The sequence below is a fragment of the Impatiens glandulifera genome, chromosome 9 (assembly GCF_907164915.1).
Source record: "Impatiens glandulifera chromosome 9, dImpGla2.1, whole genome shotgun sequence".
Taxonomy (NCBI): Eukaryota; Viridiplantae; Streptophyta; class Magnoliopsida; order Ericales; family Balsaminaceae; genus Impatiens; species Impatiens glandulifera.
In genome coordinates, this window is record NC_061870.1 from 3,180,784 (window position 1) to 3,194,277 (window position 13,494).

The 13,494-nt window shown below is 32.8% G+C and overlaps 1 protein-coding gene across 1 annotated transcript; it reads right to left on the reverse strand.

The window, feature by feature from the left end:
* Nucleotides 1-555: 555 nt before the first annotated feature.
* On the reverse strand, nt 556-6,717 carry LOC124915449 (plasma membrane ATPase 4-like). Its single transcript, XM_047456163.1, has 16 exons — nt 6,621-6,717; nt 4,735-4,854; nt 4,387-4,623; nt 3,546-4,307; nt 3,337-3,459; nt 3,026-3,130; nt 2,788-2,932; nt 2,552-2,716; nt 2,231-2,469; nt 2,113-2,145; nt 1,944-2,025; nt 1,693-1,853; nt 1,436-1,609; nt 1,177-1,359; nt 926-1,107; nt 556-851 (listed from the first exon to the last, which is right to left on the reverse strand). The coding sequence occupies exons 1-16, from the start codon at nt 6,678-6,680 to the stop codon at nt 755-757; spliced, it is 2,868 nt and encodes a 955-aa protein (XP_047312119.1). The 5' UTR covers nt 6,681-6,717; the 3' UTR covers nt 556-754.
* Nucleotides 6,718-13,494: the final 6,777 nt, after the last annotated feature.

The window sequence follows — 13,494 nt, forward strand, 5'->3', positions numbered from 1 at the left end:
TAAAAAGTTATTATTTATATTAAACAGATCAAATATACTCAGTTATTTAGTATTTTTGTTTTTGTTATAACACGAAAGGATTATTGTTCAAAGTTATTTTATATAAGCCTAACATTTTTGTAGCCTTCATAAAGTATAGTAGAGTAGAGAAACCCAGAATCTAAACAATAAAATTAGAAGTAATTGGAAAAGAAATATGAAAAGAAGTTAAAGAATTTTATTTTTCAAAAAGAAATATGAAACAAAGTAACTAACTGTATAGATTTTTTTCTCAAACAAAAATTGTTTATTTAATTAACTAGATAAATATATGGTTGTAAAAATGTAACTAGTATATTTGTTTTTTAGTTATTTTCTAAAAAAAACATAATTAAAATTCACATTACATTATTATCTATACTAATGGCCTCTCTCTAAATAATAAAGTAAAAAAATGATAATATAATTAAAATTATAATCCAAAGAAAATCTTATATCCCAAGAAAAAAAACCACTTTCAATTTTAGATAATCAAACAAGAACTTGAAGACTATTTAATTAGAGGAACAATGGAAATTAATCATCAAAAAGGAAGAACATATCCCATTTGCACAAGCATCATCAGAAAGCCAAACATAAAAAGAGTTATTCATCGTGAAAGAATAAAATTTTAAAGAAATATAACACATAAATCAATCTCATAATAATAGTCACCATCTAGCTAGCTTAATTAGGGTCATCAATTAACTAACCAGCCGTTTCATTCATTGAATTCTCACACAGTGTAATGCTGTTGGATGTTATCAATATCGAGTCCTTTCAACTTCACCACTGACTCAACATGGCCCTTCAGTGTGTTCAATTCCCTCAACCTATATAATACACAAAATACAATATTAGCATATGATAATAATGAAGCTCAAAAATTTATTTATTAATAAATTACCTTGCAATTTCAGCTCTTCTCTTGGCCTGTTCCGCAATTTCCGAAAGTTCTCTGTAACTGCTCTTATCATTGAATATGCTCGATGTTTCTGGCGGTTGAAGCCCGTGTAATGTTCTTTGAGCAAGTGCCCATTGTGCTTCCCGTTCCCCTTTACCATAATCTTTCTTCGACGTGAAAGCAGTCTGTTCATGTCCACCAGAATGTTTATTAAAATAAGTAATGAAAAAAAAGAGAAGAATGAAACTCGGTACCTTATTATCCAACATGTTATTCCAAGCCTTTCCACTTAAGACAAAACGAGTGGCAAACTTCAACATGTCTAGTGGTACGTAGAAGACGATACTATATAGCCATATAACACCAGCCCAACCCCAACCGCATCCTTTTATTCTTGCAAATTCCCAGTTCGCATAAACAGCAATTACTGTCGCTATCTGAATTTATTGTCAAATGGGTATATATTAATTACTATATGAATTATGTTTTACTTAGAATGTCTGTCTTACTTACCAATTGTGCAGCCATGAAAGCACCGAGCAAGAGCAATCCGGGTCGTTCAACAAATGACCAGCTACGAGATCGGGTCACGAAAATCAAAGCCTGGCTAACAATACTGACTTGAAGATATAGAGCAGCCATCATCTCATTATTACTATTCCTTATCGATCTCACACCAAATGTGTCCTGCATGCATCATGTCCAGGATTAAGATATTGTTTAAAAATGAAAAAGAAATACTGATTTTATCTTCTTCTTTGTCCTCATACCGAGAAAAAGTCAGTCCTGTGCATTGCCCAGAAGAATATGACAGTCATTAAGGCCAAGTAACTTCCAAGAACAACACCGGTGGCGAAGATTTCTTTCAATTTCCAGCTGTCGGGTAATGGAGATGGTTTTACTCTATCCTTTGAGATTGTCATAATTGTTCCTTTTAAAACCAAAAACATATATGTCAGCAATGGAACATGATCGAAGAAGAAGAAGAAAAGCTGACTGAAAATTATTCTGGATCCCTCACCATCATTAAGTATGGCAATGATCAGAACCATGAAAGGAGCAAAGTCGAATTTCCATATTAAAGCAATTAACATGAATCCAAACTGCATAACCCAATATTATTGATATTGTCAATCTAGCTAAAATCGCAGAAACAATCACAATGTTCATTTTAGGACGATTTTACTTACCACAATACGGATTGTGATCGAGACTGCATATATCTGCCAAAGGAATAAAAAGCAAATGTGAACATTATGTACAATTTCATTTTTTAACCAGAAATTTCATCAAAAGAAGTTAACTAACCGTGTAATTCTTCATTCTTTGAAAAATGGCTCGACTGGTCAAGACCGCACTGATGATAACACTCAGCCCCGGTTCAGTCAACACAATGTCGGAAGCACTTCTAGCAGCATCAGTTGCATCAGCAACTGCAATACCGATGTCTGCCTTTTTTAGAGCGGGAGCATCGTTAACACCATCTCCAGTCATTCCGCAAATATGTTTCCTTTCTTGCAGCTTCTTCACAATTTCGTACTTGTGTTCTTTTAGGAAAGATCAAGAGAACGTCTGTGACTCTGTGTTTCTAAATCAACTCTAGAAAAGAAAAATAAGAAAAAGACATACCAGGGAAGACTCCAGCAAAACCATCGGCTTTCTCAATCAATTCTTCAACTGGAATTGAAGCAATGCTAGAATCTTTATCATGACCAAGTAATGTAGAGGACGGATACATGTTTGTACCCATTCCGAGTCTTCTTCCCGTTTCCTTTGCAATAGCGAGTTGATCACCTGAGAAAGAAAACAAAATATCGTGGGAAATTCTCTTCTTTGAATGAAAAGAAAAAAACGTTAATAATTACCTGTAATCATCTTGACATTTACACCAAGAACTAAAGCTTTTCGGATGGTTTCGGAACTATCGTGTCTGGGAGGATCAAAGAGGGATAGCAGTCCGGCAAATTCCCATGGACCACCTGCACTTTCTTTCGATTTCTCAGGAACTTGCTGAAATTTGCAAAAACAAACAGAATGCTATTAAGGCTAATTGAATCATATGTGTAACATGAAAGAACATAGTTTTTAGTAGAAAATCAAAACCTGTCTGGCAACACCCAAAGAACGCAACCCGCGTTCAGCAAACTTATCTATCATTGCATGAACCTTTTTCCTCACGTCATCTCTGGAATTGCAAAGGTCTAAGATCTGTTTCCACGTAATAAAAAGGACACGATGAATATTGATCATGTGTTGCTCTCCAGTTTAAGTTTGTAAACTCTTTTTGGAAAATTCCCAAAGAAAAAAAATACTTAATCAACCAACATTGGCCATTAGGAAACATTTTTTGTTTTGGGAAGAGAAACAACAATAAGTTTTTTAATACATATTTCAAATGAGATCTCATCTTGTACCTGTTCAGGGGCACCTTTGCTAGCACGATGCCAATTACCATCGTTGTCTATATAAGTCAAGGCAGTTCTCTTATCCACAGGATTAAATGGAAGGAAATGTACCTCTTTAATCCCAGCTCTTGCCTAGCAAAAGTACATTTATCCAAAATAAATAAAACCATTTTTTAATCTTCTAAAGAAAAAAGATTAGGCAAAAATTCACAGGTTACCTCTTTCGGATCACCAAGCATACCAACCATGGCAGCATCAATAGCATCTTGGTTTTCAATCCTAGAAGCTCTAGCAGCAAGTAAAATAACATGATCCTTATCAATCCCTTTACCGAAAACCTCAACCAGATTCTTATCAACACTAAGTTTGTTAAGCGTCAATGTTCCCGTCTTATCACTGCAAAGCACATCCATGCCGGCCATCTCTTCGATAGCAGTCATTCTCTTAGTAATAGCACCTTGTTGCGACAGCTTGTGGGATCCTATGGCCATCGTTACAGATAAAACAGTAGGCATAGCAATTGGAATACCACCAATCAACAAAACCAATAAATTGTCAATTCCATCTCTATATGCCCGATGCTGGATTGGATACATGACTATGAGCTCAATGAACATCCCAAGGGCGATTGAGCAAATGCAGAAGTTTCCGATTGCTGTGAGAACCTTCTGGAAGTGGCCAACTTGGTTTGTGCTATCCACTAGATGGGCAGCTTTACCGAAGAAGGTATGGACTCCAGTAGCGATAATAATAGCTTCAATCTCACCTTGTTTACATGTTGAACCTGAGAAAACTTCATCGTATGGATGTTTTGTAACAGGCAGTGATTCTCCTGTAAGGGCGGATTGATCTACCTTTAAAGGATCACCCTCGAGTAAACGGGCATCAGCTGGTATGATGTCTCCTAGTTTAATGCTAACTATGTCTCCTGGTACTAGTATTGCAGCTTCCTGTTCGCTCCATCGAGAGTCCCTTAGAACCTAAAGCATCCAACAATAAGTTAAACCAATTCTGAAATTTTACAAATAATAATTCATTATGAAGCAAATGTATGTATACCTTAGTTTTTGGTGCAAGATTAGCCATGAGAGCTGCAGCAGCATTACCAGCGTTGTTTTCTTCAATGTAACTAATGGTGGAGTTGATTACTAGCAAGCAAAAGATTCCAACAAAATCTTGCCAATCCGGGGGCTTCCCACCGCCATTAGCAAGAGCAATAGCCATTATGGCTGCAGCTTCCATGACCCATGAGAGTGGATTCCACATGAACCCTAGAAACTTTAGAAACTTGCTCTCCTGTGTTGTTTATATTCGACAAGAAAAAATATATGTCAGATTCATTCATTCAAACAAGACGGATTTATGTCAAGCTAGGCCCTCTCCATTTATAGGTTAGAAATGAAGGACCTTTTTCTCTTCCAACTTGTTTTGTCCGAAGATCTGGAGCCGGTTGTTCCCTTCCTCCGATGATAGACCTTCCCTTGAACATTTTAGCTGCTCAAAGACTTCCTCTATTGGAATCTTCTCCTGAAAATTTACAAAAAAAAATAAACTATGCTATATATATATATATAGCCCTTCTATAATGAATGGAATTTGAATATTATATTGATAAAAGATGTTGATGAAGTTTGCATTTACTTGAAGGCATTGTTTGATGTTGGTTGTTTGGGATTATTTTCAAATAACCCACTATCTAAAATCACACAACAGTCAAACTAGAATATCCCTGCATCAAACAATCCCTTTGTCTTTTTTCTTCAAATAACCCCAGACCGAAATGTAGCCAAGATTGGTTATTAGTAGAATTTCTTTCAACTGTCAAATAATTAAGTGATTTCCCAAGAAATAATATTGTACCCCATGAAAGAATTCATCCACAAGACAATTGCTTTTTACCGGAATTTATTGTGAAAGTAAAAAAAAGAGTAATTTACAGGTAAACACACAAATATAGTATATGACTTAACCCTGAGACCATGAATGACTACTTCACCCTATCAGAATTATAATAGAAATAATGGAGGCAGAGTCAGATTCCATTGGTGAGAGAAGATGATTGAATAGGACAAACAACTAGGCCTGCCACCTTTTTAAGTGGACCCCTAAAATTGGAGGATTCTTCTCTGTTTTGCTGTGGAAAGTGTTTTTACCCCCTCAGGCCAGCCAAATCAAAATTATGGACCATAAAAAGATCTCCATTTCCATTGGAGAAGATAAAGTCCTACGTTGGACAAGGAGCACGTGAGTACTGAGTACCACGTTCTCAAAAAGTCAAATTGTTGACTGCTGCCTCCATATATTATATTCTAGAATTCTGACTTCACAAAAAAAATTATGTTTAAAGTTTACATTTTTACAAAATGTTAAAAAAAAATTGAAAAATTAAATGTTGATAGTACCACGGAATCGTACGTACGGTTTAAGAAGAAGAAAATAAACACAAACAGACAAGATTCGATGGAGACAGATAGATAGAGAAAGAAGGCTAATAAAGACAGATTAGTTCAGATCCATCTGTTCATTTTTATACTTAATAAATTACTATTATTACACTACCAACCAGCTAAAACTAATTATAAAAGTAATTATACTGAGATGTAAATTTTCAATTATGATATAACTTTACTTAGCAACCATCCCTTAAAGAAGAGTACATTTATAAAGTGATTCCAAAAATATAAATTTTTCAGACAAAATTCACCCTTTGATTTTATGTTAAATAATATTCATTTATTTGTTAAGGATGGGCGAACTTAACTTAACTTAGCTTGCGTACATAACAGATCATCTTACCAGAGTTAGGAGGGGGATTAAGGTGTTTGAAATGAAAATCAAACGCTAGACGTTTTAGGTTATATACTTCTTTTTCTCGAAATCAATGAAAATTAAAGTTAAATATAATACTAATATAAACAACTTTTCATAATTCCTGTTTGCTCATTTATTATATACTCAAAGGAATTAATACGTACTTACGTCCTTTGAACAGGTTGTCTCGATTCGATCCATAAAAATAGGGAAATGTGAGTATGTATGTGTTTGTGCGTGATGAGAGATAGTGAGTGCTGAAACGATTCTATATATGAACTCGATCGGATGATTAACATAACTATATTATACTTGTCTAAAAGATGCATGTGCTAGCTATCTAACGCAAGAGACGGAAGAATCTCCCGATTCCTAGATCTTAGTTACTTGAATCTTCAGCAGCAGGCAGGGGGAAATAACGGCGAAAGATATATAATAATAAGGAGAAATCTGTGTTTTCGGAAAGAGAATTACGTACGTACCAGATCAACTGTCTCGTTTCTGATGTCTTCAAGGTTCATCGCCTTATCGTCGTTTCCCATGGTATGGTATGGTTAGCTAGGTGAAATGAAAAGAGATTAATTAATCGGAGATGAGCTAGCTAGAACAAATCTGCAAGCACGATTAATCCAATGACAAGGAAAGAGAGAGAAACTACAGTATTACGAAGAAGAAGAAGAAGAAGAAAAGGGACGACCGAACCGATGAGCCTCTGCTTGCTTCTGTTTTATACCCTCGACGACTCGTTCATAGCGCCGTTCAGAACATGCGCCCCTACCTTTAACAAAAAGAAAAAAAAGACTGTTCGCATCTTTTTATTTTCATCTTTTCTTTTTGAATTTTTTTTTTACTTTGTATTCTCGCCCCCACCCCTCAAACGTTAATTAGGGTTTCGTCTCAATGACTTAGTCATAAGTCTCAATAAATTTATTTAAAATATTACTTCCTTTTCTTAGCAATTAACAAAAAAAATAACTAAAATGTTGTGCTTATATCCAAACATTTCATAAATTAATCAAGACTTTTTCTAAATTTATATTATTTTTTTAATGAATCATTTAAATGACAAGACATATAAATCATACAAAAGGATAAATTTGAAGGTTCTTTCATTTAATATAACCTTTTTATTATTGCTATTGAGTTTAAAACATAAACCAATTTTTCACAGTTTGACAAATATTGATGTTTTGTTTGTTAAAAAGAGTGGGTTCATTTGAAGAAAAGAATGTAAGACAACTTAATTGTATCTATGAATTTGTTTGATATGGGGTTATTTGACTATTGAAAAAATGAATTATATTTTGTTTGGTAAAAGAAATAATGTTTAAGTGAGAAATAGATTCTTTTAAAAAAAATTACTGTTTGAAAAGACACTGTGTGGGATAAGTGAATTTTTGTAATGTAGGTTCAATATGTCATTCAAATTGTATGTGAAAAATATAAGAATGTCCTTTGGATAATTCAGATTTTATGTAGCTTAATTTATATTTAATGGAAGAAATATAAGAGAGTGTTTTATTATATTTTAATTGATAATATTATTACTTTTTTTTTTTTAGAAAATGATTCAACATCATTTCATTAAAAAAACAAAATCTCAAAGAGGAAATTTCATCATAGCATGGATGCAAAACAACACTTTGCCCCCAATAATTTCAAGAATTAAAAAACAGAATAATAAAACAAACTAAGATCAAACATCTTAATAGACAAAAAAAAAAAAAAAAAAACATAAATGAATCTATATATTTATCTCTAAAAATCATTCAATTATTTTCAATGATGATAATTTAAATTATTTACTTCAGATAGGAATTAATGATACAATATGGATTAAACACTAAATATGAATTTTTGAAAAATTGGGTTATTTTTTATTATTATTTATTAGTAATGAGTAATTAACACAACCAATTATAAACTTGGAACCAGATTTAAGAGTCTCCACTTTATTTTTATTTCTACACAGTTTGGCCATTTTCAATTTGAAAGTCCAATCTCATTTGAAAATTGTAATATTAGACAAACATGTCTTCTTGATAAAATTCAAATCAAGAAATCAAAGAATTGTGCAGTATTAAAAAACATTCGAATTGAATATAAAATTATCAAATTTCGTTCATAACATGAATTAAAATAAGAATAGAAGCTTACAGTGAGTGGAAAACACTTTTAGACTCTTGTTGAAACTTTTGGATGAACTAAACCTAAGCTTTGAAGCTCTTATCAATGTTTCTAATAAAAACTTAAATAAGACAAATGAATTTGAACAGGAATTAATTCAAGGACATGAGATAACAAAACATGAATGGACCCGTATGTCATAATATTTTGAGTGAGTCAATGCATGTCTAACATGCATGAAAATAAGTCTCGATTCGACACGATACGATTATGTCGATACGATGACCAACTCTAGTTGATATTTGTAACCCCCAGGAAATCATTGTCCTGGAAAAACTCGAGGTTCGAGAAATTTCAACATCGGTTTGCGTGTCAAAAATCTTTAAAATTAATTATGAAAATAATTAATTTGTGTTAAAATTTAAATAATCTTTTTAGATTTGCAATAATCAAATTAATTTTTTTTTAGAAATATGTATTTAAATTAATTTAAAAGATTATTTATTTGAAACAGAATCGCCAATTAATTTTTAAAATTAATAAAAAAGGAGGCTATTTATCAAGGGAGGCTATTTATAGCCTCCCAAGGTCGGTTCATCGACCAAGTGGGTTAGATTGAGTCAAACTTTTATGATGTTGTTTTGGCTGTTCTTCCGGCTAGTTGTCGATGTATGCCATCACGGCGATCCTAGATGTAGAAAAATGATCACCGAAGTATGGTGATCATTTCACTTTTTGAAATGGAATCAAACCATCCAGAAACGACGAAGTTTCATCTTTGAGAAATCAAAGATGGCTGCGGATGATTATCTATCCGGCGTCGCGATGAAGACGAAGATCCCAAGATAAATGACATCGTTTCGATGAAAACGCGGACGCAGAGTGTTCCGTCAATGCGCGGGCGTTCCGTACACGTTGAAGGAGACGACATTGGAGCAGTCGTTTGACGATCTCCTGCTTCACGCGCTCGTCTTCTATGGTTGCAGCGGGCAACGCAAGCAACTCTTGGGCGTTGAATGAAAATCTAGTGACTATCCGAAGGCCGTGGTTTCTACTACAGCCATTCTCTAGAATTTCGGCTACACCCGATTGCGAATTTTATTTATTTTTATTTAAAACCTTAATGATCTATTTGAAATTGATTTTTCTTTCACCCTTCTGGCTTTATTTTTAAATCTTTATAAATATACAAAAATATTTAAAATAAATATAACATTCATTTTGCCAATTTATTTTATTGTTGTATATTTTTGGGTTTAATAAATAATTTATTTGGGATAAAATTGATACATCATTCATCGTAAATTATTTATTTTAATCCCCTTGATTTTTCTAAAATTAACTTGGGATAAAATGGGTACAACATTTATCCCAAATTATTTTATTTATTTTTCATGACCATTATCATTAATTAATTATGATTAAATTATCACAATAATTAATCTAATTAATTATTTGATTAGATTTTTGGTCTTGGAGTTAATTATTTTGATCTTGTTTATTAAAAAAAATCAAAATAATTATTTTAAATTTTATAAATTGGGTATGTAAATTTTTAGTGCTTGCAGAGTGCCCTCTCAAATCAAGTTTGATTACAACAAACTGATTTTGAAAATGCAGATTCGAGTATGACATATAATACCAACTTTTCTTGTCCAATTTATTAAGAGTAATGAAAACATAAAATCTGTAGAAAGTTATCTTAATAAAGATAATTCATGGAATCCTGCTTCACATATCTTAACAAAGTATCCATAAAATCTATATGATAATGATAAAAAGATAATCATATGTATTTGAAAAATCAATTCCTATTTAGCATAAAAATAAAGAAATTATTCAAGATTGTCATGCATAAATGGCTAATGGTTAATATTGCTTGATGAGACATAAAAGAGAAATGAAAGTTTTAACAACTTTCATGTGAGTTACTTGGCTTACTAAAAAGTAATGCTTAGGGCGATCATATACATATGATCATGGTACTATCAACAAATATGTTTTTATTTTTGTGAATTAGAAGGAGAACACCTATCGAAAAATAGGATTTTTATGGGGTACCTATCTAAAGAGAGGGTTTATGTACACATCGAATGATAGGGTTTGAGATACATATTCGAGTAATAGGATTTGAGATACCTATTCGAGAGATAGGGTTTGAAATACCTATCAAGTGATAGATTTTGAAATACCTATTCGAGTGATAGGGTTTTGCTTTGAGTACCTATCAAGAGATAGGGTTTGGATACATATCGAGTGATAGGGTTTGGATAATTATTCGAGTAATAGGGTTTGGATACCTATCGAGTGATAAGGTTTTGTATGGATCATATACATATGATTTCGTGTACTTATCGACATTCAAAGTTTGAATACATATCGAGAGATAGGATTTTTGTATGGATTATATACATATGATCTTGGGTACTTGTCAACAGACAAGGTTTGGATACTTATTGATAGATCGAGTTTTTGTATGAATCGTATACATATGATCTCGGGTACTTGTCGACAAACAAGGTTTAGATATCTCAAGAAATAGAGTTTTTCATGGATCATATACATATGATCTCGGATACTTATCGATAGAAAATGTTTAGATACCTATCAAGAGATAGAGTTTTTGAATGGATCATATACATATGATCTCGAGTACTTGTCAACAGAAGTGGTTTGGATACCTATCGAGGGATAGAGTTTTTCTATGGATCATATATACATATGATCCCGAGTACTTATCAACATACAAGGTTTTTAACAGATCATATATAAATGATTTATGTACTTGTCAACCGATAAGGTTTGGTACCTATCGAAAGATAGGGTTTTGATACTTATTATCAATTAAGGGTCTAAACGCAATCATGTATGAACAATATCTCATACCTATCAACATATAGTGTTTGGATACCTATCGAGAGATAAGGTTTTTATACCTATTAACAAATAAGGGTCTAAAAGGAATCGTGTACGAATGATCTCTCATACTTATCGATAGATAAGGTTTTGGTGGATCATTTACGAATGATCTCATGTACTTGTCAACATGTAAGGTTTTGTACATATCGACAAATAGGGTTTTGAACGGAAGCATGTACGAACGATGTCTCGTACATATCAACAAATAGGGTTTTAGTGGATCATGTACGAATGATCTCGGATACTTGTTAATAAACATGGTTTTATACCTATCGATATATAAGGTTTTTATATCTATTAACAAATAGGAGTCTAAATTTGAATCGTCTACGAATGATGTCTCGTATCTATCAATAGATAGAGTTTTTAATGGATCATGTACGAATGATCTTACACTGGTAAAAAAATGGTCAAAACCGAGAGTTAAAACTCTCGGTTTTGAGCCCATAACTTTCGGTATAGACTAAAATCCGAGAGTTAAGATAACTGTCGCCATCCCTCGGTATTGACTCCGTCGTTAAAAATAATTGTGTATTTACCGAAAGATGTCCTCTAGTTCTCGGGTTTTCTTCAATGAGAAAAACCGAGAGTTATTAGCATAACCTTCGGTTTTTCCCTCGAAAGAAAAACCGAGAGTTATTAGCATAACCTTCGGTTTTTCCTTTGAAGAAAAACCGAGAGTTATTAGCATAACCTTCGGTTTTTCCTTTGAAGAAAAACCGAGAGTTATTAGCATAACCTTCGGTTTTTCCTTTGAAGAAAAACCGAGAGTTATTAGCATAACCTTCGGTTTTTCCTTTGAAGAAAAACCGAGAGTTATTAGCATAACCTTCGGTTTTTCCTTTGAAGAAAAACCGAGAGTTATTAGCTTAACCTTCGGTTTTTCCCTTTAAAGAAAAACCGAGAGTTACTAGCTTAACCTTCGGTTTTTCCCTTTAAAGAAAAACCGAGAGTTACTAGCTTAACCTTCGGTTTTTTCCTTTAAAGAAAAACCGAGAGTTATTAGCTTAACCTTCGGTTTTTCCCTTTAAAGAAAAACTGAGAGTTATTAGCTTAACCTTCGGTTTTTCCCTTTAAAGAAAAACCGAAAGCTTCCATTTAACTTTCGGGGTTTCTCTTAAAAATTTACAAAATAGCCGTACTGATTTGTGCTCAACCGAAACCGCATACCGAAACCTAAACCTGTTCAGCCAGCTAAACCAATCAATTCATAAAACAAAATCATCATTCCAAAATTCTCCAATCAATCATCCCAACAACAAGTTTTACATTAAACCATTAAACATATTCAATCAATTCATATAGTCGAAACGTCTTAGAACTAGCTGGTGGGGGAGGGGGTGGTTGATATTGCCGCATAAACATTTCAAAATTCTCTAATCTTGCATTCAATTCTAACCTTTCCTTCTCCTGTTTTGCACTTTCCCTATCCATTCTTGAAATTAATTCTACCTTTTCCGCTTGGATTTGATTAATCTTTTGTGTTTTTTCTTCATCCCTTTTCTTCAATTCCTCAAGTTCCATCGCCATTCTATGATTCTCCTCAAACAATCGATCAGTGGCTCGTTGAGAATTGTTAGAACTCCGTCGATCTTGACGAAAGTGTGTGGGTCGGACGCCTGATCCCATACCGAATACTCCCCCATTATTATTTACTTAACTTTGTCTAAATTAATTAGGATTACATATTTCTAACATAATCTCTACATATCCAACCAAAATTCCACCGTAAATCTAGCATACATATAATCTAACATTATTTCATTCTTACACATTTCAAACCAATCAATTATAATCCAACATAACTTTATTCATACACAATTCATTCCATATATCAATTCCAACCTAAAATGAAATCTAATTGAAACTCAATCTAATTCAACATTTCAAACATAATCTAACATAATTAATCAACCCAAACATAAATCAAACTTAAGTCTCACATTAAAATCTAACATAAATCAACCCTAAACATAAATCAAACTTAAATCTAACATTAAAATCTAACATAATTCTAACATTAAATCTAACATAAATCTAACATTAAATCTAACATAAATCAAACATTAAATTACTAACCTAACCATATAATAAAACAACAATAACTAACCTTGCACAAAAAGAGCAACGAAGAAGAAGAGCGGGCGGTGTACGTAGATCGAACAATAATAAACCCTATTAATCAAACAATAAAGTATGAATCAAAAACCAAATCCAACAATTCATACAAAATTAACTCAAACCAAAAATCAAAATAAAAATCAAACCAATCTAAACTAAATCAAACCAAAATCAAACTTCAATCCAACC